A 24,851-nucleotide genomic window follows, 5' to 3' on the forward strand; every position below is an offset into this window, starting at 1 on the left:
GCCCTCAGAATGTAAATTGTTTCTTGATAAAGCAATTAGTTTGGGGCCCATTTACCTTTCAAAAGGCTCCTAATCTAGACAAACTGCTTTCCTCTTTTTCTCTAACTCACCTTGGATCTCCTCTCCTTTGGGATTTTGCTTGGAATGTTTACTCCACTTGGTATCTGGTTCTGTCCTACTGCATCCTTCTCCTCATTTCATGGACCAGAGTAAATCCTATGTATTTGGAGACCATCTCAGCTCCAAGGAAACTAGCTCTTAACCACTGGTGGGTACCAGTGTCACATACAGAGATTGCAAAAGTGCAGGTCCCCATCCTTAACAGGGAAATCAAAAGTCCACCAGATGGTCCTGATGTGCATGGCCTGTGTGGCTCCCACTTTGAAATACAGTATCATGAGGGCCGATGTTCCTATAGGACACACTGTCTGAGTCTCTCACTGCATTCCAGGCTGGACTGTCGGACTGCAAGTCATTTCTTCCTGTGCATAGGTCTCAAACATATAGAAACTATCTGAGAAAAGGGAAGTCTTCTTTGCTAGGGCCTTTCTGAGAATTTCATGAGCACCTTGCACATTAGTCAGAATCCAGGATCCAGGACCACAGGTCAATCCTTTCATCTCACATGTTATTTCCAAAGAGTGTTCTTTTCCCGAAGGGTAGATACATTTTAGGGATATTTTTGAAAATGTTTTATGAATGGACAAGGATTAAATACCTAGAAGGGAAAACTATTTTTTTTAAAGACATTTACTACTCGAGTCATACAACCCACAGAATTAAGTGGTTAAAAACAGATCATATACTTATTTATTATGAAATCATCAATATGCATTCAATACCTCATTTTTCTGTGCACAAGTATCAGGTTATTTCCTTGTTATCAATTAACATCAAGTGCTAGCAAGATATTTATATACAATTGACACTTGAGCCAAGTGATCTATAAAGATATTTAGGGCTCAGAAAAATTCTAGGTCGTGAGGAAAACATACTGGAAATAGTTACTGAGAATTGGAGAAAGGCATTTGGTACTGTGTTTTAATTTTAATAGTCATCATTAGATAAACTAGATCATTTGTTTCACAATAAAGTTCACCATTTGGAAAGGACTCTGACTAGGTATGAAGAGCTCTGGGCTGTAGTTTTGTTCTAAGTCCTGGTTTGTTCTATGGGAAATCCCTCCTCTTTATACCCTTTCCCCTCTGCTTCCTTCATAAGTTTGGGCATAATAATATTTAAGTCCCTTGCTAGATTGAAATATCTGATTCTTTACATGAAACTATATCATTCAAGCAACAATGTCATTACAAGAAAGAATAAAAAAGGGAGAAGAGGGAGGGAGGAATCCAAGGTGAGGGGGGCAAACACCCAGGATGAATCACAGCATCGTCCATGTATTTGATATTCTTTCCCAAGAAATAGCAAAATGTATAAATTCAGCTGTGACCAGATTTGCAGATGATCTTCCAGGCATAAAACCAACTAAACACACAGCAGGGCAATTGCAAGATGCAATTTGACCCGACAGGATGGACACAGCAGGGATCTGGGCTGCTGACAGGCAGAGCTGAGGAGCCCTCTGGGCAACAGTATGTAGAAAATTAATATGTCCTCTCAGCCTCACCCCAGTGCCTCAAACGCTAAGGCTGTGCTCACAGGCACTCAGAGCGGACTATCAGGAAAATCTAATCTTCAGGAATGCAAAGGTAGCATGACTGGCAGGGAAGATTGGAAGCACACTCGGGGTATTTGTACTTGGATCTCTCCTATCATCCGCGGCTCCCACGGCCCTTCACACATCTTAATTAAACTGTCGATGGAGGATTAAGTGACTCTGGGTTGGGGCTGCCAAGAAGTGCTGGGCTGCCGTGGGTACTAAAAGCCAGATTCTGCAGACAGGGGGGTGGCAAAATTCTTGTCTCGCTGTTCGCTCCCTCTGCCTTGCGGAGGTGGTAGGTGATCTTGTCTCCTTCCCACCAAAGTCTTGGTGGGATAAAAGCTAAGAGTCATAGAGATGGAAGGGCTCCTGAGACACGCTTTAGCTGTCTTCTCCTCCTATGGGTAAAGAAACTGAGACCCAGGATGTGACAACTAACTGTCAGATGCCATGCAGCCTGTTAGTGGCAGAGTCGGGTGGTAGAATCCTGGTCTCCCGATGGCACATGGTGGTCTTTCCACAGCAAGCAGGTGCCTGGCCTCATCTAGGAATTTTTATCTTCCTAGATGCAGGACCCTGGGCAAGTAGCATAGCCTTTCTGAACCTCGGTGTTCCTCTTCTGACAATGGCGCTAACATTTCCCACTGCACAGTGTTGCCAAGGAGATCACATGAGAAAACCCAGAAGATGCTGACCCAGTGCCTGGCACAAAGTAGGAATTCTGTAAGTGGTGTGAGTTCTGCTCACAATTAGGCCTTTTATAAAAAAATCATTTATTTATTTATTTATTTTTTACAGACGTTCAGGTCTTACATTGGGGTAGGGATGCTTGAACCATGGTTTTTCTGACACCAGCTTCCTTTCCTGAACACATGATAGTCATTGATAGGATTCAAAGAGTTCTTTGACACAGAGCACAGATGTGACCTCAGAACCTCTCTCAACATAGAACCTCAGACAACCACTATCAAAGCTAGCACATGAGTTGCAATCTAGTTCCACCAGCATGGTCCTCATCGTTAGTTAGGGCACAGAACTTAGAAAATAGGTGCTGTCTTGGTTTCAGATTCTTGTGAGGAAAAGGTAGTGATAAATTAATTGGCATCATTATTAATAAAGAACTCTGAAGTCCAATGTCCCAGCTGGGCTTTCATTAGCCAAGACAAGACCGTTTTCTTCTCTGGTTTTCAGTTTCCCAGAATGTGAAATAAATACCAGGGTTAGGCTAGATTTGTTCATGGGCCCATCTGACAAAAGGAGTGATCTTTTTAAGAACTTATGTTAGTTAATAACAACATCGTATTGGGACAGTGTGGTTCAGTAGGGCGTATACTTGGGTTGGAACAGGGAAACTCAGATTTGGTACCCACTCCTGGCACTTGCATTATGACTTCCTTGAATTTTGTTTTCTTCTCTAGAAGTGGGCTGTATAATCCCTGTTCTGCTTTAGATCACCCGTGAAACAATTGAGACCATGCGCCTGAAAGTGCTTTGGGGACTTGAGATGTGCTATGTATATTATGGAAGACATCAGTATTATTAAGTATATTGGGTGGCCCACAACTGCATTGTGGGTTGGGGTATAGAATTGTCTTTATGAACAAACATGAGGTATAACTTCCATTGCAGGCTAAAAATGTCAGAGAATTGTACTGAGATTACAAGTGGTGTTTCTACTAGCTGGGAGGGTAAACTGAGTAAGTTCAGCTTTTCTCCAAAATGACAAGCTCTAGCCATGAGACTATTCAGACACCTTCTTGCTCCAATATGCTGAACATCGGTGATTTTAGCCTTAGATCTGGGCTCAGCGATGGTTAAGACTTTGGTCCCTTTCCTGCCTGCCATGCAGAACACAAAGCCCATGACCAAGACACTGCAGCTCATCACCCAGTGGGCTACTTGAGCCTGCAGTTTACTCCATGAAGTTGCAATGAGAACCTGGCAAATTTGCACAGGATCCCTACCTTCTCGCCTGAAGCAGTACAAGAGCTTGCTCTCTGTGTTCCTGCTGCTACTTTTTAGCTGTGTGACCTCAAGAAATGATTTTTACTTCTCTGAGCTTCAGACAAAATGGGTATGGCAATCCTTAACTAGCTCTAATGAGAAGGTCAAATGAGGTAATTCATCTAGGGTGTGTTTAGCATAGGACCTGCTTCACAGTAAACATTAAGTAAGTGGTATTTATTATTATTTTTATTCAATTGATGTATCATAGCTCAATATCCTGCTTGCTCAACTTTTGGGATGAACATGTCCAAAGTCCAGATTTTCATGCTTCTGGATATTTGTTCAAATCATTCCCTTTGCCTGGGATGTCCTTGTTCCACTCACATCCACCCTGATTTTTGATGTCTAGAAGTACTTTCAGGTCCACCTGTGTGACTCCTGTCCCTGCCCCTTCTTCAGGATGGCTCCCAAATGTCTGCACATCCTTGAAGCTCTAACGGTAAATGGAACTGCCACTCGTTGTTCTTTGATTTCCCTTGTGTTTGTGATGCCTTATCTCTTTTAATCCCCTGAGGGCTCTTTGAGGTAGACCTTACTACCCTCATATTCTAGATGAATGGAAATGGTGTCAAAGAGGCCGAGTGTGCAGGAAAAGTCACAGATGGAGTCAGTTCTGGGCTTCCATCTGACTGGTTCTGAATGTTGTGCTCCTGAGCTTTCTGCTCCTCTGCCCTTGTTCACTCCTCAGCCAAAAGTCCTCTCTGCTCCCCTTCACATTTTCTCTCTTTCCTGGCAATATTTAATAGATCACCTCTTCCAGTTATTTTTTTCCAATATAGCATCTTCGTATTTATCAAGTCCACAAACATTTACTAACTCCCGCTGTGAGACAGGAACACAAAGAGCAGCTGCTCCAAACCTTGTCCACAAACCTCTCTCATTACTAACTAGACTGTAAGGTCCTTGTGGGAGCGTGGAGGGGATTGTATTTGATGTCACTTGTACCCCTCAGAGAGCAGACTGGTGTGGGGAAAGGGCCTAAATCAATGCAGGAGTTTCAAAGCATCTCTAAATGTAGATATAGTGATTTATCTGTAGGAAGCTGAGAAATGTCCTGAGTTTTCCCAGCTCCTACTCAGTTAAGAGATTACCCTGGCTATCTGTAATCCTGTGCTCCTTAACAAGAAGGAAATGTTCATGACAATGATGCTTCCCTTTGGTAAAACTGCCTCCGGACGTGGGATATCCTTACCCTGAAGAATTCCTTAGTAGATCCTGCTTCCAGGGTCCCGTAAGCGATTTCTGTCTGCTTTGCTAGGTCCTCTGCACTCTCAATGGGAGACACCATCCTCTCCACGGTCAGGAAGGCAGCCAGGTTGGCTGTGTATGAGGAGATGATGATCAAGGTGAAGAACCACCAGACGCCACCAACGATGCGGCCAGACAGGGACCTGCAGGCCAAAGGGAAGAGGTGTCAGAAGCACGAACATCTATCACAGAAGGCTTCACGGAGGGGCTGAAGTGAGCTAGCCTGAGCCCCATTAGCAGAGCCATCAGACTCTGCTGTACCCTTCTTCTCTGTCAGCAAGATGTGAGAACTCAAATGTCAGACAGATTCCACATTTCGTTCCTTATCACAGATAAGGAGTTGTGGGGTTGTTGCCTGTCATGGGTGATAAAGTTCTCAGGCACATATTCACACTCACTTTACACGCGCATAGACATCAAGGGACATGTCAATAAAAACACAGATATGTCAACACTTGCCACAGAAGTCACAAACACGTACACACATCGTTTTGAATGCAGTTACATATACACCAGAAGTTTGCGCACACGCACGTGAAGGTCAATGCATTTATACACACGATACACACATTTGACTGATTCAGAAATGTTGGCCTGACAGCCTTTTCATTATTGGTCTGACAGCCTTCTCATTATTGTCCTCTTGCTGGCAAAGGTCACCAAAATGATGGCCCAGAAAGAAGGGAAGAATGAGAGTAATCATACTCCAGCCACCGTGGGGAATATCATCATCGGGTGTAGGTGTAATTTTCTGTATCTGCGTCCCACCCCCTGCACCACTCCCCACACTGCCAGAGAAAGAATTTGGTGGAAGTTAAAAGATAAACAAGGCAAATACAATAATCACACATGAGGAAAAAAGTTTATCCTTGAACTATTCCTCTGTTACACTCAAAACAATGAAGAGAAACATGACCTTTCCAAGAGTCCACTGGGATCTCTCTGATTTGGCCAGTGTGTTTCCAAGTCCAGGGCTTCCAAAACATGCAACCAGATGATCTGGATGTTGCATGGGTGGTTTTTATGTGGTAGGCAGACACAGCATCCATCCATACAGAATTCAGTGATACAGTAATTTACATTTCTTTTCTCTTCCCATCTTGCTTAAGGAAGTCTCACCCTAGGGCTACTGTATGTTTAAGCCTCTGTAACATGTGCTGTGACAGCCTGAAGCTGTCAGTGCTTAACTAAAATTTATCGTTTAACTTGAGAGATTACCCATCCAACCCATGGGTTTTACAGATAAAGAAGCTCAGAAGCCTCATGTCACACTAAGCTCAGGAAAAGTACCCAGGCCTGTGGGACCACTCTCCAGGTCCACACTGCTTGCAAAACCCTGGTTAACTCCTTCTGTGTTATTCCCACATCCGTCTGCACTTCACTTTGTCTCCATTTCTTGGAGTTTCATTTTCTCTGTAGACATACAGTGGTGTTCACTCCAAGAAATCCAACAAATATGTTTTGTTGCTTGCTGAGTAGAAAAGATCACTCCTAGATGCCCCACATTAAGAGGAACTAGAGAGGAAACTTGTTGAAAGGAATGAGACCAGCAGAGTGGAGCAAAATTGTGATGTAGAGAAGGTCTGCAGGAAGAGACCTGCAACCAGAAGAAAAGACAGGAAGAGGCCTGTTCCCTGAAGGGTCTGTGTGAGGCTTGTATTATTGGACGTGATTTAGGAGCATCAGGCAGAAGTCCCAGGAAAGCCAACACTAAATAAATATAAAGAAGATGCTTTTGATGGGTAGGGGGCTGTTTTGGGAGTGAAAGGGAACTTTTCCAATCTGAAAGTATCCAAGTAAATGGTGAGCCATTTACTGAGATGTTTTATTGTTGGGAACTCTTGGTTCCCCAGGGTACCAAGTTCTGGGGACATAATTCTAAGGAAGACAGAAGAGGGGTCAAGTGTCATATGGCCAGGGGTTAGCTGCTTCCACCATTCACATTTCCTGTCTCTGAGATTCCGTGATTTGAAATCATAAGTAGGTAGACCAGAATGCACAGCTTCCATGAAACAGGACAGCAAGGTAGATAGAGGCAGAGTGATCTTAAGAAAAATATTATATCACATTGACTCCTTGCTTAAAACCCATGAAAGTCTTCTCTCAACACTTGGAATAAAATTCAAACTCTTTGGGAGCTGGAATGCCATCCAGCAACACTCTTTCTATACTCTGGTTGTCCTGGTCTTTATTTGGTCCCTCATATTCAAAGGCTCCCACCCTTAGCATATTCTGCTCTTGTCTCCGGTTACTGCAACAACCCAATGCACTTTTCAGACCCCACACGAATAATCACATTTTTAGCATTCAAATGTAAGTTTCAACCACATAGCTCTTGAAGCAGTTGAAATCTGACATCTGATTGTTTGACCTTCTGTGCGCTCCTAGACCTTAAGTTCTACAAGAGAGAAGAAACCCTTTAGTTCTTTTGTGCAGTGTTGTATCTCTGGGGCCTGGCACAGAGTAGACCCTCAATAACAAATGAACACATGAACCCCGTCTCTTTCATTACCAGGCATCTCCATTCACATAGGAGTGCAGAGACTGGGAAGAGCTGTCAGAGTCAAGAGAATGAAAAGCTGCTTATGCTCTGGGCGGCTGCAGTGCCTCAAGCTAAGTGTTTGGGACGGGTGCTTTCTTTTCCAACAGGATTGAGCTCAGAGACCCAGCTAAGCCTTCCCATATTCCAGAACACCTAGTGAAGCTCAAAAACTTCCCCGCAAAGTGTCAGGCCTAAGTTTCTTACTTCCATGTTTTAATTTAATGAATATTTATCTTCTGGGTGTTGTGAGCAGCAGAACATTGCTTGATATTCCCCACATCCCTACTTTCTTAATGAAGGTACCAAAGAAAGATTCTGCTGCTTCTCAGTCAGCAAGTGTCACCTGTGGAACAGCTGGAGGGTTGGGGGAAGAGGTTCTTGAAAGTATGACATATGTTTGAGGCTTTGTCTGTATCTGATCCACAAGATGGAAGCTTGACCTTGAGGCTTCCTCCTCACCTTCAGTTCAGCTCTGGTGCAGGTGAAGTTGGGCCTCGGTCCAAGAATGTTCTGTTTTCCAGCACCACACTAGAGGTAGAGAGTTGGAATCACCAGTGACCAGGACTGGGAAGGAGAACATTTGTTCTTTCACTGGCCAGACCTATAACCTTGGCAAATTGCCTGCTCAGCTGGGGCCTCCATCTTCCTGCTCAGAATAATGGACAATGCTCTTATAATGGGTGAGAATTTTCTCATGGTGAGAAATCAAAACTTTCAAAACTAGAAGACACTTAGTCCATCCTTTTCCTTTAACAGAGACAAGCTTTTGGACTTAAAATGGTACAGGAGAAAGCACTTTGGAATAGGAGGCATTATTTTTATGATGATCATTACTCTCCCCAGGAACCACAGGGGAAAGCAACGCTTTTCTTAGTAGGGAAGGAACAGCTGTGATCTGAAGCCCTTGGAGGTCTGCCTAGTCACCTGAATTTTATTAGTTCCATAACTTCGCATAGCTCTTCCTGAAGCCCTCTAGATGACTGAGAATCCCTCCTGTTCCTCCAGAATCGGCGCTAACTTCCACGGCTCCTTGGACCCATTATCTTACTCTAACCCCATTTATGGCCCCGTGAAGTGGATGAAAAAGGAGCGTATACCCCATCTGACAGAGGAGAGAACTGCGGTTCAGAGGCTGAAATGGCTTGCCAGGGTCACACGGTGACCACAGTGGTCACACAGTGGCAGAACAGGCCCTGGAAAGCAGGGTTTCTACTCCTCGTCCAGCACTCCCGTTGCCACAGAACCTTACCTTCTTCACCAAATGCAGATTCCTTCTGTGGATGGGCATGGACTTCCTCACCTGTGACTCCCCCATGATGCTGGATCTTAGCAACACTGGTTTCTTTAAAACTCAGTGGAACCCTTGGTTAGCAGCCTGACCACCACCACCTCCAGAGAATGGAGAACCTGCTTGTATTTGCCTTCCATTGCTATGGAACAAATCACCACTAATGCTGGAATTCTGTAGGTCAAAGATCTGCTCTAGGGAACTTAGGTTGTCTGCTCAGGGCCTCACAAAATTGAGACCAAGGTGTTGGCTGGGGCCCTGGTTCTCATCTGGGACTGGGGATTCCCTTTGGCTCACTGTTTGCAGGATTCATCTCCTTGTGATTATAGGATTACAGTCACCATTTCTTTGCTGGTGGTCAGACAGGGCTACTTTCAGCTTCCAGAGGCTGCCTGTAGTCCTCATCCTCTAACCTCTTCCATTTTGCAGGATGTGGTGTGTTAAATCCCTGTATTCTCAGGATCGCTCTGATTTTCACTAGCTGGAGATCACTTCCTGCTTTAAAAAGGTTCAGCTGATTGGGCCAGGCCCACCTGGATAATCTCTACATTTTAAAGTCAACCATCTTACGATTTTAGTTACATTTGTCAAATATCTTCACAGCAAGAAGATATGAATCTTTAGGATTGTGAGTGCCATGTTTTTTTTTTTTTTTTTTTTTTCATTAATTTCATAAGCATTTCTTGCATGGCAGGCAGACACTGTTGGTCACTGGGGAGAGAAAAGTGGATATAACATGGTCTTTCCCATGAGTTCACAGCCTGATGGAGAAGATGGGAAGGTGGTGTAGCTCAGTGATTCAAAACATAGGCTTTGGGTCCAGACACCCTGGATTCTCTGTCAAGTGCTTAACTTGATATCTGGCACATAGTAAGTACTCATAGGCCACCATGACCATCTTGTTTAAATATCAAGGTCCATATTCCTGTACTATCTTAATTATGTGACAAAAAAGAGAACAGCATCAAAGGTGCACAGAAAGTTTGCTAATTGTGGGCTGGCAGAGGTCAGGGGAAATTATCAAAAGGAGATATTGTGCTAGGCTTTGAAGTATACGTAGGAGATGAACAAGCAGGAGAGGAGCAGGGCTGAGACAAGGCACAATACACAGAGAGGGAGAGGAGGAAGTGGCTGAGATCCCACCTCCTCTGTGAACGTCCCAACCTTTGCCAGCAGAGCCCTGAGCTGCCCCTTCTGTGACCATGTTTCCACCCTCCCTGTTCTGCTACAGTACCAACTCCTCGGCTCTATTTACAATACCAACCCCTGGGCTGTAATTACCCACTGAAGATGTTGCTGTGATTGTTACTTGTGGTATTTATCGGTGCACAGTGATGATGATGTATTGAGCTAAAGCAGAGCTCACCCTGAAAAGGGCGGGGTGGCTGAAGAGGTAAAGAGATCCACGTGGCCATCCCTGGGAGCAGGGACCAAGGGAGAGGGAAGATGCTCTGATGCCAGTTGGTGCCTGCTGGGCCAGCTGAATCTGACACGGTCTGGGAGTCAGATAGCAGCAAGGTCTCTCTGCTAGCAGATGATCTTTCTTCCTTTCATTAACAGAGCACTAAATGTATCATTAAGTGGGTTACGTGATGCTAATGGAAAGCAGTGGACGAGAGTGGACGAATCTCTGGGTTCCATCAGGCATTGCTCGTGCTGGTCATTGATTAGGATTCACTGCATGTCTTTCAATGGATATTTCCAATCCTGCAGCTCTTTTGTTCTAGACTAGAATTCAGCAACTTGAAGTCCAAGTGGCAGATATTTTGGGCTCTGTTGCCCGACTCATCTGTGTAGCGTGAAGTCAGCCACCGACAAAAATGTAAAAATACATATGATGGCTGTGTTCCAATGACACTGATGACAAAAGCAGGTGGCAGGCTGGGTTTGGCCTGCAGGTTACACTTGGTTGACCTCTACTCTCCATCCCTACTGTAAATATTACAGACCTTAGATCTAAGTTAATATGTAACTGTCATCAAAAATATATATATATTTTATCATCCATCTGGTTATTAGCTCTTCCACATCAACACCCAGGTACCACATTTCAATGACTCATTTGACAATTACTTTTGTACAATCCTTAGGGAGGAAACAGAGAACACTGGTCAGGAGAAAGCGCTCAGGGGTCACACAAAGCAGGATGGAGCCCTGGCTTATTTCCTATTGGTATGATTTTGAGCAAGTCAGTCAAGATCTTGGGGTTTACTTATTTACAACATGGATTAATGGTAGTATTCATCATAAAGGGATTCTTCTTTTTTTTTTTTTTTTTTTTTTTTGATATCAGGAATTGTACCCAGAGGTGCTTAACCACTCAGCCATTTTTTTTTGTATTTTATTTAGAGAAAAAGTCTCTAAATAACCCTCAGTCATTTTTTGTATTTTATTTAGAGACAGGTTCTCTCTGAGTTTCTTAAGCTCTCTCTAAAATGTTGAGGCTGACTTTGAACTTGTGATCCTTCAGCCTCAGCACCACCCCCCCACCCCAAGCCCCTGGGATTATAGGCATGTGCCACCACCCCTGGATCTTAAAGGTATTCTTAAGAATTAAAAAGTGCCTAGCACAGGGTAAACACTTCTGGCTGGAGGTATATGGGGAGCAGCAGCCCTGGTGGAGGATGTGGGGAGCAGATACTATGGTCAGAGGCCTTTGGGAGAGCACACCTGGGGCTGAGTGGAAAGTTATTAAACAGCGATCCACTTTTGATCCTGGCAACCTCCTCTCCAGGACACCTCTGACAAGGAGTTGGATTGGGTCCTTCTTCTTTATTTCAAAAGCATGTCCTGTCATCCCCAAGAGGAAGGGGACAGAAGGGACACCTCCTGTGTGCTTTCATTCAGTTGAGCTCAAGAGGTCACTGAGTACAACCTATTTCCCTTTGTCATCTACTTCAAATGGCTATTTTTAAAAAGTAATGGAAACAGGAGCAAGAAGGCACAGGCTCAGATGGCCTGCCTCTAAATTACCAGGAGAAAAGGTCCATCTTGCCTAATTACTGAGCTGAGCTATGTTCAGAGAGAGGCTCACATGGTATTGGGCATCCAGAATCCTAGACCAGGGTAATTAGCTCTGGCCAAATGCAACAATTCCACTGACAAGACCACTTCATCCAAGACACTGGATCTGGGGAGCCAATCATCCCATTTGCCACCAGCTGCAAATCACGTGGCACTTCCCCTGGCAGAGCTGGAGTGATTCATTTTAATTGCCCCAGCTGCTGGTCACTGTGTTCCAGCACTCCAGCTGGGGAGGGCCCTGGACACTGGGGGTGAGTCCCAGGGGTGGGAAGTGGGGTTAGACAACAAGTCTAAGGAAGGCCCAGTGCTCTGTAACTAGGTTACTGTTCCAGAACTTGTAGAGCTATGTTTTAAGGAGGGATGGTCTTCTGTCCCTATCGTTTACCAATCAGGTCAGCTGTGGAAAGGCAGTGTGGCCACAGTTTGCAAAAAAATGGCTATTCCTTCCTTCCTTCCTTCCTTCCTTCCTTCCTTCCTTCCTTCCTTCCTTCCTTCATTCTTTCTTTGGTTTACTCTCCAAGCCCTGATTTCCACACCTGAGAAAGAGACATAATGAATCCTGTCCAATGACTTTCAAGAATTCAGTCACATCTCACACTTAACACAGACCCAGCAGGGCTCAAGATGTCACTTGCAAGGATGATGGTGATGGCAATCTCTTGGGGAAACAGTTCTTCGTTTCCCTGCCCCACTCTTGGCTGGGTCTTCTCCTGCCTCCTGGGTTGGTCATTCTTAGGTTCCTTTGCTGGCTCCTTCTTTCTGCTTAATCTTGAGCTATTGTTTCCAGAGTTCAGGCCTCCGTCCTCTTGCCATCGCTCTTTATCATCTTGTCCTAGAGATCTCCTCTAGTGCCATGGCCTTTCTACATAGAGACTCACGACTCCCACATTTCAGTCTCCAACCCCACTCTCTGTTCTCTCTATGCCTGTATGTAACTTGCTTGATACATTAAATCTGAAATATCCAAAGCAAAATTCTCAAGGAACTCCCGCCAAAAAGCTCCAAATTAATACAGATAAACTTATTCTTCTCCATCTTTGTCTCAGGAGAGGATGTCATTGTCCTTTCTGCTGCTGAAACCAAACATCACAGTGCCATTTCCGTCTTGTCTCTCGCCCTCACATCCAGTCCATCCAAACCAGTCATGTCCCACTCTCCTCTTCACAGGGGTCGTTTAGATACTTGATTCCAGCAAAACATTCCAGCTGCTTCTTTGGTCCTTGTAACTTCCATGTCCACATAATAGCCAGAGGGAGCTTTTAAAACTATAAACAGGATCATATTGCTTTCTGCTTCCACTTAAAAATCTGTCACGTTTACAAAATAAAATCGAAGTGTTCTACCAAGTCCTACAAGACACTTCCTGATCTGGCCCACCTCTAATCTCATCTTCTACCAGGTATTCCTCCATCTCTATGTTCCAGCCTCCTTGGTCGCTTACAGTTCCTAGAACACATTCAAGGCTTTCCCACCTCAAGGTCTTTGCACTTGTTTCTTCTGCCTGGGACTCACTTCCACGGAATTTTTCCAAACCTGCTTCTGTCTACCCTTCCCTTCAGGTTTCTATTCAAATTTGACCTCCTTGTATATACTCTTCTTAAGCATTTGTGTTAGTCAGTTTTTCACTACTGTGTGACTAAAAGTTCTGACCAGAAAAATTGTTGAGGTGGAAAAGTTTACTTGAGGGCTTGTGACTTCAAATGTCTCAGTCCATAGAAACTGGCTTCATTCCTTGGGGCTTGAGGTGATGCTGGACATCATGGTGGAAGAGTGTGGTGGAGGGAAGTGGCTCACATGATGATTAGGAAGCAGAAAGAGACTCCACTCACCAGATACAAAATATATACCCCCAAGGCACGACCCTGTGACCCACCTCCTCCAGCCACACCCTACCCACCTTCAGTTACCACTCAGTTAATCCCATCAGGAGATTAATTCACTGACTGGTTGAGACTCTCATAACCCAATCATTTCTCCTCTAAACCTTGCATTGTCTTACACAGGAGCTTTTGGGGGACACCTCACATTCAAACCATAACAGTATTATTGCTTCAACTACCCATCTCTCTTTCTCTTCTTACCTTGCTCCCTTTTTATTTGAGCACTTATCAAAGATTAAGTGATCTTTATATACTTATATAATTATTGATTGATTCACTTATCATTTGTCTCCCTCCATTAATATGTAAGTTTATTGAGGACAAAGACCTTATCAATGTCATCCATTGCTATATCCCCAGAACCTAGCACAGTGCCTAGTACATAATGGGTGTTCAGTGACCAGACCATATAAATGGATGATTACACACATTTACTCAGGACTGACTATACATCAAGTCTGAAAGGAAATGCAAAAGAGGTTCCTTCTCAAGGAAATAAAATTATTTATTTTCTAAGATTTTATCCTTTTTTTTCCATATTTTTTATTGATGCCTCATAGTTGTCCATAGTGGTGGGATTTGTTGTTACATATTTGTGTATGCTCATGATATAACAATATAATTTGGCCAATATCATTCCCCAGTATTTCCCCTTTCCCTCCCCTCTTTCCTCCCCGTGGTCTCTTTCCTCCACTCTACTGATGTCCCTTCGATTTTCCTGAGGTTGTCTCTCACCTTTCTTTTCCCTTTTCCCTCTATCTTCTACAAATGAAAGAAAACATGACTCTTGATTTTTTGAGTTTAGCTTATTTTGTTTAACATAATGTTCTCAAGTTCCATCCATTTTCCTGCAAATGACACAACTTCATTTTTCTTTATGATTAAAACTCCATTGTGTATAAACAGCATATTTTCTTTATCCATTCTTCCATTGATGGACACCTAGACTGGCTCCATGATTTGGTTATTGTAGATTGTGCTGCTGTAAACATGGGTATGCATGTATTGCTATGGTTTGATGACTTCGATTCTTTAGGATAAATACTGAGGTGTGGTATAGCTGGGTCATATGGTGGTTGAAGGAAATCAATGTAATAGAAGAGACATGATACACACCAGAAGCCACTGTGAGAGCTGTCCTGGGTGAATGTTACAGATCATCACTGAGGCAGTCACTACTTTCTGATACTGTGCTAAGAAAGTCAGAGCCAGGAAGTCCCACATCCTACTGAGGGAAACCTGGAAAGATTTCATGGAAGAGGTCTCATTTAACAGAAGCATTTGATGTTATGGTTTGGATCTTTGATGTCCCCTGAAAAGCTTATGTATTAGGCAATGCAGGAAGTTTCAGAGGTGATATGATTAGATTATGAGAGCATTGGTGGATTAATCTATTTGGTGGATCAATATTTTGAATGAACTACTGGGTGGAAGAATATGATATTGGTGTCAGGTAATTGGACTATATCTTGTACCTGGCTCCTCTCTCTCTCTTCCTTTTTGCTTCCTGTTGTCCAGAGCTGAGCAGATTTACTTTTCCTTTCCTTCCACCATAATGTTCTCTCTCACCTCAGGCCTAGAGCTGACCATGGACTGAGACCTCTAAAACCATGAACCTCAAATACACTTCTCCTTTAAGTTGTTGTTGTCAGGTATTTTGGTCACAGTGATAACTAACAGTGAGGACTTACACAGCTGACATCTGTTTTTTCTAATCCCTATCACTCTCTTCAGGCTGGATAGGGATATTACCTTTTGATAATGAGGAAACCGAGATCGAGAGTGATAAAATAATTTAGTTAAGGTCACAAAACAACTGATGGAGTTTAAATGTGAATACATATTTGTTTCACCTTTACTGAAAGTGGATTCAGCTTTACCCAGGACCAACACCCTCTTCTCTCAGGGTCCACCTTCTCAGGACCCAACCACCACTCGCCCTACAGTTCCTAGACACAAAAGAATATATGGTACCATGCTGGTGTTAAAAATGGGACTTCCTCCACATATATTTTTGGGATTAAGTTCTTAGAAGAAGCCACTCTCCTTTTATAGCTGCCTGTTGGACAGCCCACGACACCAAAACATATGGTTTCTCTGCATCCAGACCCTACCTCCCGGCTTCAGAGCTCCTACTACCTGCTGATTCACCAGCTGGTTTTTAGAGGTGAGAGGGGCTTCAAAGGCCTGGGGCCCTGCCTCAATGGGCCAGGTGTGAGCCTGCTTAGTCATCTGTGGCTCAACATGTCTGGCATTTGAAGTCCTTAGGGTTGAGAACATATTTAAATATGGTAATGTTGTGGGCTTTTTAAAAAATAGACCCCCCCCAACCCATCAGCAAACAGGAGATAAATTAACAATGTGTGCTTTTGCTTTAATTAACATTTGGTTGGCTTCAGCACAAGGTACATATTAACAGGAGCTATTTTACTTAAAATAACCAATTGAAAATTCCTTGTTTGCCAGGTACCTTTTCACCATACCCAGTTCCCTGCATGCTCTGCCCCTCCCTCCTACTTATCCCCAACTGAGCTAGCAGAACAGCCCTGGGAGGCAGGGAACAGTCTCTCTTTCTCTTCTCACCCAGAAACCCCCAATCATTTCTTCAAAGGGACACGGCTCTTTCCCCAGCAGTGAGGAGAATGACTAAGTGGGAGTTGAGAAGCTGTGGCAACCGCCTCCTCCTCCTCTTCCCCCTCCCCCTCCTCCTCCCCCCTCCTCCCCCCTCCTCCCCCCCTCCTCCTCCTGCCCTGCCATTTATTTGCTGTGATTTTGGCCAAGTTATTTCACATCCCTGAGCTTCAGTTTCACCTAGCAATGAAAAGTGGGTAGTGACAGCAACATCCTAGGAGGGTGTTTGGGGTGAGCTGCCCAGCGATGGTGGGTGCCTGGACCAGAGTAGATGCCTGGTAGAGGCAGGAATGAGAGACCATGGAAAGAAACAACATGTGACGGACATTCAGTGAAAAGAGCAGCTTATGTTGCAGCGTATAGTAGGTGGCCCTATTTAAACTCAACCTTGGTGGAGATAAATGTCTGCAAGTCCGAAAACTAAGGCATATGGGAGACATGAAGGTGCCTGGTTTATGGACTTTAATTTTTCCTCCGACTTACTATCTCCTGATTTCCTAAGTGAATACCTATCATGTTTATGGTATGTAGAAAACTCAAAACATATTAGTGAAGTTATGGGCTGTGGGACCCTCCATTCTGGGTGCAAATCCCAGCTGCTGCTTTTTCTGCCTGCGTGACTTTGAGAAGATGATCTAGCCTCTCTGGGTTTCCAATCTATCAATTATAAAACAAAGGTAATAGCAGTGCCTTCTCATGTCAGCCCCTGGATCCTGTCATTAGTTTTGAAAATCACTAATTTGCAGTCATCAGTTTGGTGGGTGACAAGGAGTCTGGGAGAGGAATGGAAGGGACCAAAATGAACAGGGCAGTGAGCAAAGTCCCTCTGAAGGGTGATGTTCCCACTGAGAGCTGAAGGGTGAGAATCGTCGAGATGTGTGAAAAACCTGGAGGAACACATTCTGGATGGAGGAAACAGGAAGAGCAGAGGAGGCAGCAAAAGGCTGCAGGTGTTCAAGAGGATGGACAGACAGATGAATCTGGAGAATGAGTCAAAGACCAGATCCAGCAGAGCCTCTGCTGCTCAGGCATGGACTCTGTATTTAATGATTACAAGCCAAGTTCCAAGAGCCACCTCCTCTGAGAAGCCTGCCTAGCTGCTGCCTCCTTTGCTCGCTTCTCTTTCTTCCAAGCCCTGCTGTTTTCCTCTCAGCATCCCTCCTTGTTCTGCTCCGTTTCATGGTTATTACTGCACTAAATTATTAAATCATAAAGGGATTTTAGGTTTCTTCATAATCCTCTAGAACCTAATATAGTCTCAGTATTTGTTGAATGAATATAAAACTTCATAAGTAGGCAATTTGTAATGGTTTCCTCTGAGCTTTCTATGGAGGAAAAGATTTCTTAAGCTAATTAATAGCAAAAACATGATTGCAAAGTAATCATTTATTCTATGAGTCAATAAACTGATTTCAAAAACTTCAGAAGCTTATATTTTTGAAAAAATGAGATTCTTGGTACATTCATAATTCCTCTATAGTCATAAAATCATGTTACTTCAGAATCTTAGCTCTGCAAAGTGATTGCCATAGAGCCAATTATTGCACAGAATTAAAATAATAAGTATTTCTTTAAAGATATTACAAAAGATTGATACAAATTTAGACAGGTTTACACTCGTACTGAATTGCAGTCATAAATTTGCCTGAATTATTATAGGTCAAGAGTTCTCAGTGACGATGTCCTTCCTCTAACAAGGACATGACTGGAGATGCAGCTGACTCTGGGGTTGCTCTTGGCCATGCATGAGTTGGAAGAGACACTGAGGAATCTTTGTCATTGCCTGCAGGAGATGAGGAGGGATCCTCCCTGGTTCTCAAGTAGAAGAAGCAGCCTTTCCTAAAGTGACATGGCACTCTGCTCATCGTCAGGACCTGGGCCCTACTGTCCAGCTCTGTCCTCATTCCCTAACCACTGTGCTCATCATAGTTCAGTGAGCATGGGATCATCTGCCCATTGTTTAGGAAATGTGTAGTAGGCAAAAATATAAGATGGCCCATGATCTCTGCCCCAGGCATTTCTCCCATGATTATGTTGTGCTCCATTACAAAAGGGATTTTGCTTTTGCAAATGTCTTTAGTTTGACTAATCAGTTGAACTTATGACAGGGTCATTACCCAGGTGGGCCTACTCCAGTTAGATAAGTCTTTTAAAAGAAGAGGGTTTTCTCCACCTGGAGACAAAAGAAGCCAGAGAGATTTGGAGAGGGATTTGACATGAGAGAGGGTCTCCATCCTGGAGGTGGAGGGGGTCACAGGCCACAAATCTAAAGTGGCCTCTAAAAAACCAAGAGTGGTCTCCAGTGACAGCAAGAAAAAGGGAATTTTGGTCCCATAACTCCTAGGAACTGAATTCTTCTGATAACAAGAATGAGTTTGGAAGAGGACCTTGAGCTCCAAATGAGAACTCTGCTGGTTGACACCTTGATTTAATTCTTGTGAGAACCTGAGCAGAGAAAGTCACATCGTCCTGACTTTCGACCGACAGAACTGTGAGATAATATATGAGTACCATTCAAGCTAAGTTTGTGGTTGCTACAGAACAGTAGAAACCCAACATGGGGTGGCTGCCAAGCATTATGCAAAGTTCCCTTAAACCACCCTCACTCCTTGTTTTATCCGCACCCTCTGCTTTTCCCTTTTATGTTTTCTGGCCAACACCATGGTTTAAAGAAAGGGTCCTACTGTCAGGTTTCTTGGGATCCAAAATCATCCTACCAAGAATGAAGGAGTGACCTGGGATAAGCTATCCACACTAGGCTTCAGATTCCTCATTCACAAAGTGGGATGGGGGAGGGTGCAGAAAATTAGTCCCCCAAGGATATCTATCCATGCCCTAATCTTTATAACCTGTTAATATGCTACATTATACCGCAAAAGAGACCTTTCAGATTGAACTAAGGTTGAGGACCTTGAACTAGGGAGATCATTCAGGAGGGCTTTAGGTAATAACATTGGCTCTTATGAGTAGAAGAGGAAGGCAGAAGAGTTGGCCAATGAGAAGAGACAGAAGAAGAGACAGGCATGCTTGCACGAGAGGGGCACATCCTGCACTGAAGATAAAGAGGACAAATCAAAGGGTGAGAGTATCTCCTAGAAGCTGGAGAGTCCTCACTTGAAAGTCATCAAGGAAACAAGAATCTTGATCTTCAACTGCAGGCACTGAATTCTGCAAACAGCCCAAATGAGCAAGAAACAGATTACCCACTAGAGGTCCCAGAAAGGAAAACCACTCTGACAACACCTTCATTGTAGCCCTGGGAGACCCATACTGGACTTTCGACCTACAGAACTACAAGAGGATATATTTGTATTGTCTTAAGCTGCTGAATTTTGTCATGGAAGCAATGGAAAGCTAATTCAGGTATGCTAAGAATAAATACCTGTTCATCACACAGCTGGCCTGGAGTAAGTGCTGATCCATGCTGTGTTCTCATCCCTGTGTTTATTAGAAACCAGGACCTGCTCGGTCACTCACCTTTCCTGATCCTTCTGTGTACGTTCATTAACGTATCCTATCTTCTCATCCCGCTTTCTCACGCATGTTCTTATGTGTTCTTCTCCACATATCTTCTCCAAGAAGCTTTCCCAAGCCCCTCAGCCAGTTCAATCTCCTTCAATGCAATACCTCTGGTACCTTTCTTAGCTATCATATTTATTTAAACCCTAGGTGGCATGAGAGGTTTTTCTCTCTGTTCAATTCTATATGCTGTGATATTTTGCTATGATAACAGACAACCCCAAATCCCCCAATCTTGGCTTAAAACAAACAGGCATATTTGTTTTTCTTTGTAAAAAAAAAAAAAAAAAAGTATTTTTATGTGGTAAGAACACTCAACATGAGATTTACTTTGGTAACAAATTTTTAAGCATGCAGTACATTATTATTGCCCGTAGGTGTAATGTTGTACAGCAGAGCTCTAGAGCTTGTTCATCTTGCTGAACTGAAATTTTATGCCTGTTGATTAGTAAATCCCATTTCCTCCCTCCCCTGCCCCAAGCAACCACCATTCTATTCTTCGATTCTATGAATTTGACTATTTTAATACCTTCTATAAGTGGAATTACTTAGTATTTGTTTTTCTGTGCCTGGATCTCCCTTAGTAGAGTGTCCCCCAGGTTCATCCATGTTGCCACGTATTACAGAATTTCCTTTTTATGTTTTTAAGGCTAAAAAGTATTCCATTGTACGTACATATCACATTTTCTTATCTATTTATCTGTCAAGGTTGTTCGCACATCTTAGCTATTGCAAATATGCTGCAATAAATGCAGGAGTGCTAATATGTCTTTGGGATTCTAATTTCAATTGCTTTGGATAAATACCCAGAATATTGTCAGACAACAAGGTAGTTCTGTTATTCATTTTGTGAGGAACCTCCATACTGGTTTCCATTGCTGCTGTACCATTTTGCATTCTCAATAACAGTGTACAAGGATTCTAATTTCTCTCCATCCTTGCCAGGACTCGTATTTTTTACTCCTGTCATTTGTCCATGGGGGGTGGCTTGGGCCCTCTTTCTCATCACCTTCCCTCTGATCCCAAGACTGACAGAGGAGCTGCCATCTGGAACCTTCCAGGTTCCTGCCCGCTCTTCTGTCTCCATTCTTCCTCCACTGTTGCTTCAACTCTATCAAATGCTTCTCTGTGCCTGACATTGTGCTCAGAGTCCAGTGGTGAACAAGCGTAGCCGACACACTGACCACTGTCTGCTGTGCCCATTTCTCCTTCCAGTCCTCCATACCTGCCGCCCTCACCTCATTCTGCCTTCTTGTTAAATACGTGCCACCTGTTTTTACAGCTGTCCCTCTCCACCCTGCCAAGTAGATCATAAGGGATGGGAGCAGTAAGAGCTTCAACTTTGACTCCTTCACCATCCTTGATGTATTAGGCACTCAAGAAATGTTCCTTGGGTGGAACACAAAATTAAAAACAAAATTCATTGGAGAGGTCAAACATTTGTTCTCTGCCTATATCCCCCTCAATGTGTTCCCATAACTAATGTGTTAATAGGAATTTGCATGTGTGTTGCCAGTTTATTACAGAGAATATTAGCCCTCTCTCAGCATACACTTTTTAAAAAGATTAATAATATCATCAACAATGTACCTCATAAATCACTCTGAAAATTGCCAAAGCAATTTCTTAGTTCTTTTTTTTTTTTTTTTCCCTTACCAAGAGATGCTACTTCTTTTTGTGACTTATACTAAATTGACAGTTCTAATTAGCAGTCAGGAAAATGCAAGCTTTTTAAGCTGGAGCAGATTAAAAAAGAATTTTCCAGAGATGTCATAAAACTTCTTATGAAGAATGTCATGTGTCTCACCTTTGGGGACCAGGTGAGAAAGGGAAGCCTGTGGGAAGAATGATGAGGTTGGGGAAAGATTAAAGGGGGAGGATGTGTCTCAAGTTCTGGCCTCTAGGAGTGAGCAGCTCACTTGCAATTTTTTGCATGTGTAATTTGACCCAGTGGGAATGTCAGGGAAGAGCCTGTGTTATTTGATATCTGTCAGCTCTGGGTCTTGTCTTTAACCTAAAAGCTGAATCTGAGCCTGAACAGGAAGCCCAGGCTGTCCTCAGGTTTCAGGGATTCAGGAGCCAACAATAGGTCAACTTTGATGCTGCCATCAACCTTCATTCAATAGATGGTTATCAAGGGCTCTCTGAGTTCTAGGCCTTGTGTTGACATTTCCCAGGTCTAGAGGTAGGACCTTCAAAGCTGAGACCAGAAGAATGAGCTTACCCAGGAAGCTGTCATGTGGGCCTAATTCCTCCAGGCAGAGAAATCACAAGAACCAAAGGTGTTGGGAGTGGTGAGCAGAGAGAGAGCAACGGTTCCCTCCATGGAGGGATCCAGCAGGTGACATGGTGGGAAGGTGCAGAGGGGAATGAAGCTGAGCCGGAGGCTCCACAGGCCGGCTGCGGGGTGCTGAATGGTGTCTGCAGCAGAAAGAGGCTGAGGATGGGAAGCAGAGTGACAAGAGCCAATGAGCCTTGAGGAGTAGTGCCTGGTAGAGTGGACAATGAATTGGGGTGAGGGGCAGCAGGAGTAGAGGCCTCGAGATGAACAGGTGGCATTGCAGGTCAGAGGTGAGTACTCAGACGCCACGGTATTCGTGAGGGCGGGCAGAGTGAACAAACTTAAATGGATGCAGGGAGCAGGATTTCTCTTTGAAGACTGACTAGATGTAGGGGTGAAGAGGAGGATTCACTTGATTTTTTTGAAGCTCCGTTTTGAAGCTTGATTTTTGAAGTTCCCCCCTTTTTTTTTTTCAGCTAGGCCTTCTGCTAGCTGTTTGTATTTATTCCTCCTCTCACACGACGAGGAAAGAAGCATTTAGCTCCTTTTGATGAAGGGCTAAACTGAAACTTGTCAAGCCAGGTGTCTTTCCACTAACACACACAGCTACTCTGTGTCCAGAGTTTACCTTTTAACCCCTGTCCTCCTACCTTTGTCTCCCAGGTTTCTGGCTGTGGCGTCTCAAAGAGACAGTGACATTTTCTGAGACTGAAAGCACTAGAAAGGAAAAGTATTCCAATAGCGTCTTCCTCAAAATTGCTAGTAGAGAATCAGTAACCAGACCAACCTAGACAATGATATCCACAACCCAGTGCTCTCAACCTGCAGGGAAGTCCTGTTCCCTCTCTTTGCATCCTGTCTGGATGATGCTCAGTCTGTCTCTCTTCTTTAGTCTCTGCTCCCTGGGGGCTGGGTCTGATCTGTTCCTGTCTCTGTCTCTGTTAAGCATTCTGGTGAGGCTCGCCCATCCCCATACATACCCTTCCTATAACTTCCAAGCAGTTAACATTTAAATTAGCAATGGAAATCTTCCTGGGAATAAGAAATGGGATAGAACCCAGGAGAGAGAAAAATGCCTGAGATAAAGGAGGAGGAGAGGTACCTAGTATATTAGAGCAGGCGACTGGGGAGCAGGTGTGTTAACCCTGGACAAGGCATCTACTTCATTTCAAGTCTGTTTCCCCAGAGAGGGGGTAGTTTTTGCCTGCCTCACAGTTGTTTTAAGATCAAATACAACAAGAGACGACTGTACTCTGGAAATCAAAACAGTCCTTGTAAATGAGAGGGCTTAAAGTTCTGATATCCTAAGTTAGAATCAGAGACAAGTGCTGGAAGTTGCCTCAGGGATCATCAAGGTCATTCTGATTATTTTACAGGTAAGGAAAACCAGGCTGAGGCTTGGAGAGATTAAATGACTTTTTCCAAAGTTGTCTTCAAAATTAATGTTGGAGCTGGGTTTAGACGGCCAATTCTTCACCTCAGGCCGAGGGCATTTTTCACTATATTGCTTTAGTGGAGTAGCACAGTAATTGACAGGCAGATCAACTAGGGTTTGACCCCCAGCTTTGCTACTTATTAATTATGTGGTCTGGGCCAGTTTATGTGATCTTTTCTATATCTGTGAAAATGGAATAGCCATAATTTGGGACTGAAAATTAAATGAGTTCATTCTTACAGGTACTGAATAAAAAGTGGTAAGGATCATAATTATAAGACTGGACATTGTATGTTTACTGCCATGATATCCCCTCACCCTGCTTGCAGATTGACCTTAAATTCAGAGACTTATAATGCAAGCCAATATATTCCTCATTTTAATTTAGTCTCCTACACATTTTACTTATAGAACCAGAGTGAGGCCAGAGAGAACACTATTCCCTAATGATTCCCAATACCCTCTCCAGCCCTCTCCCTAGTTCAAAGCATGGTCAAGAGGCTGTGTAATGTGCCACACTCCATCCTCATTGAATATTTCATGCAAGTAACAGGAAGAGTGGAGGGAGAGATGGAGTTTGATTGACATAGCTCTAGAGGATCCATTATGTTTTTGCAGGGCAATCCTGATCCAGAGGTCTGAAGGGCCTGGAAAATTAAGAGGGTTCAAAGGTGTGAACAGATCTCACTCTAGGCATTGACTTTACAACATCAAAGATAATAGGATGAGACTATCTTTCAAAGGTAAAGCACCAAAGAAGAATGAAAGTGTCTTTGAATCCAGGGAGATGTCATTAAAATGAGTTCTGGGGTCAACCACCCCTAAACACCTGGCAATTGTACATAGGCTAGAGAGCGAGCCTGTCTCTTTGATAAACAGGAACTATGAATCACTATCACAATGGTTTAATCACATCACGTCTTTATGCAAACTGCTCTTGCCTCTGCTCAGGTTCCTTTCCCAACTTCATTTTATGTGGATTTTAATGTAAGGTTTCAGTTTACTTACTGCTTCCTTTCTTCTCTCATGGAAATGATTGCAAAGGGTCATAAAATACCAGCATTTACATATGCATTTTTATAAGAAGACATGGAAATTTGAGGTCAGGTTCTTTATAGAAAGAATTATACATAACCCCTTCTATTGGAATGGGTCTGGATGCCATTCCCTTTAATACATGCCCCTCCCTGGGTTTCTGGGACACAAGACGCCTGATTTTCCTCCTGCCTCACTAGCTGCTCATTTTCTGTCTCTTTTCTGAAGCTTCTTCATGACCTCCCAGTGCTTGAGGACCTGGAATTGGGTCTCTGTCCTTCACTAGACTCATCCCCAAGGT

General features: G+C 43.6%; 1 protein-coding gene across 3 annotated transcripts in view; it reads right to left on the reverse strand.

Moving 5' to 3' along the window:
• The window catches only part of GRIA1 (glutamate ionotropic receptor AMPA type subunit 1), a 309,714-nt gene that overhangs the window by 41,238 nt on the left and 243,625 nt on the right, over positions 1-24,851 (reverse strand). For all 3 annotated transcript variants that reach the window (XR_013764814.1, XM_079145959.1, XM_079145958.1), the window contains exon 12: positions 4,860-5,058. Coding sequence is in view for 2 of the 3 variants with exons in the window: in XM_079145959.1 (XP_079002085.1) it covers positions 4,860-5,058 (199 nt within the window). In the remaining variant the exon portion in view is untranslated. The remainder of the gene's footprint in view (positions 1-4,859; positions 5,059-24,851) is intronic.

Source organism: Sciurus vulgaris (genome assembly GCF_902686455.1).
Source record: "Sciurus vulgaris genome assembly, chromosome: 6".
NCBI lineage: Eukaryota > Metazoa > Chordata > Mammalia > Rodentia > Sciuridae > Sciurus > Sciurus vulgaris.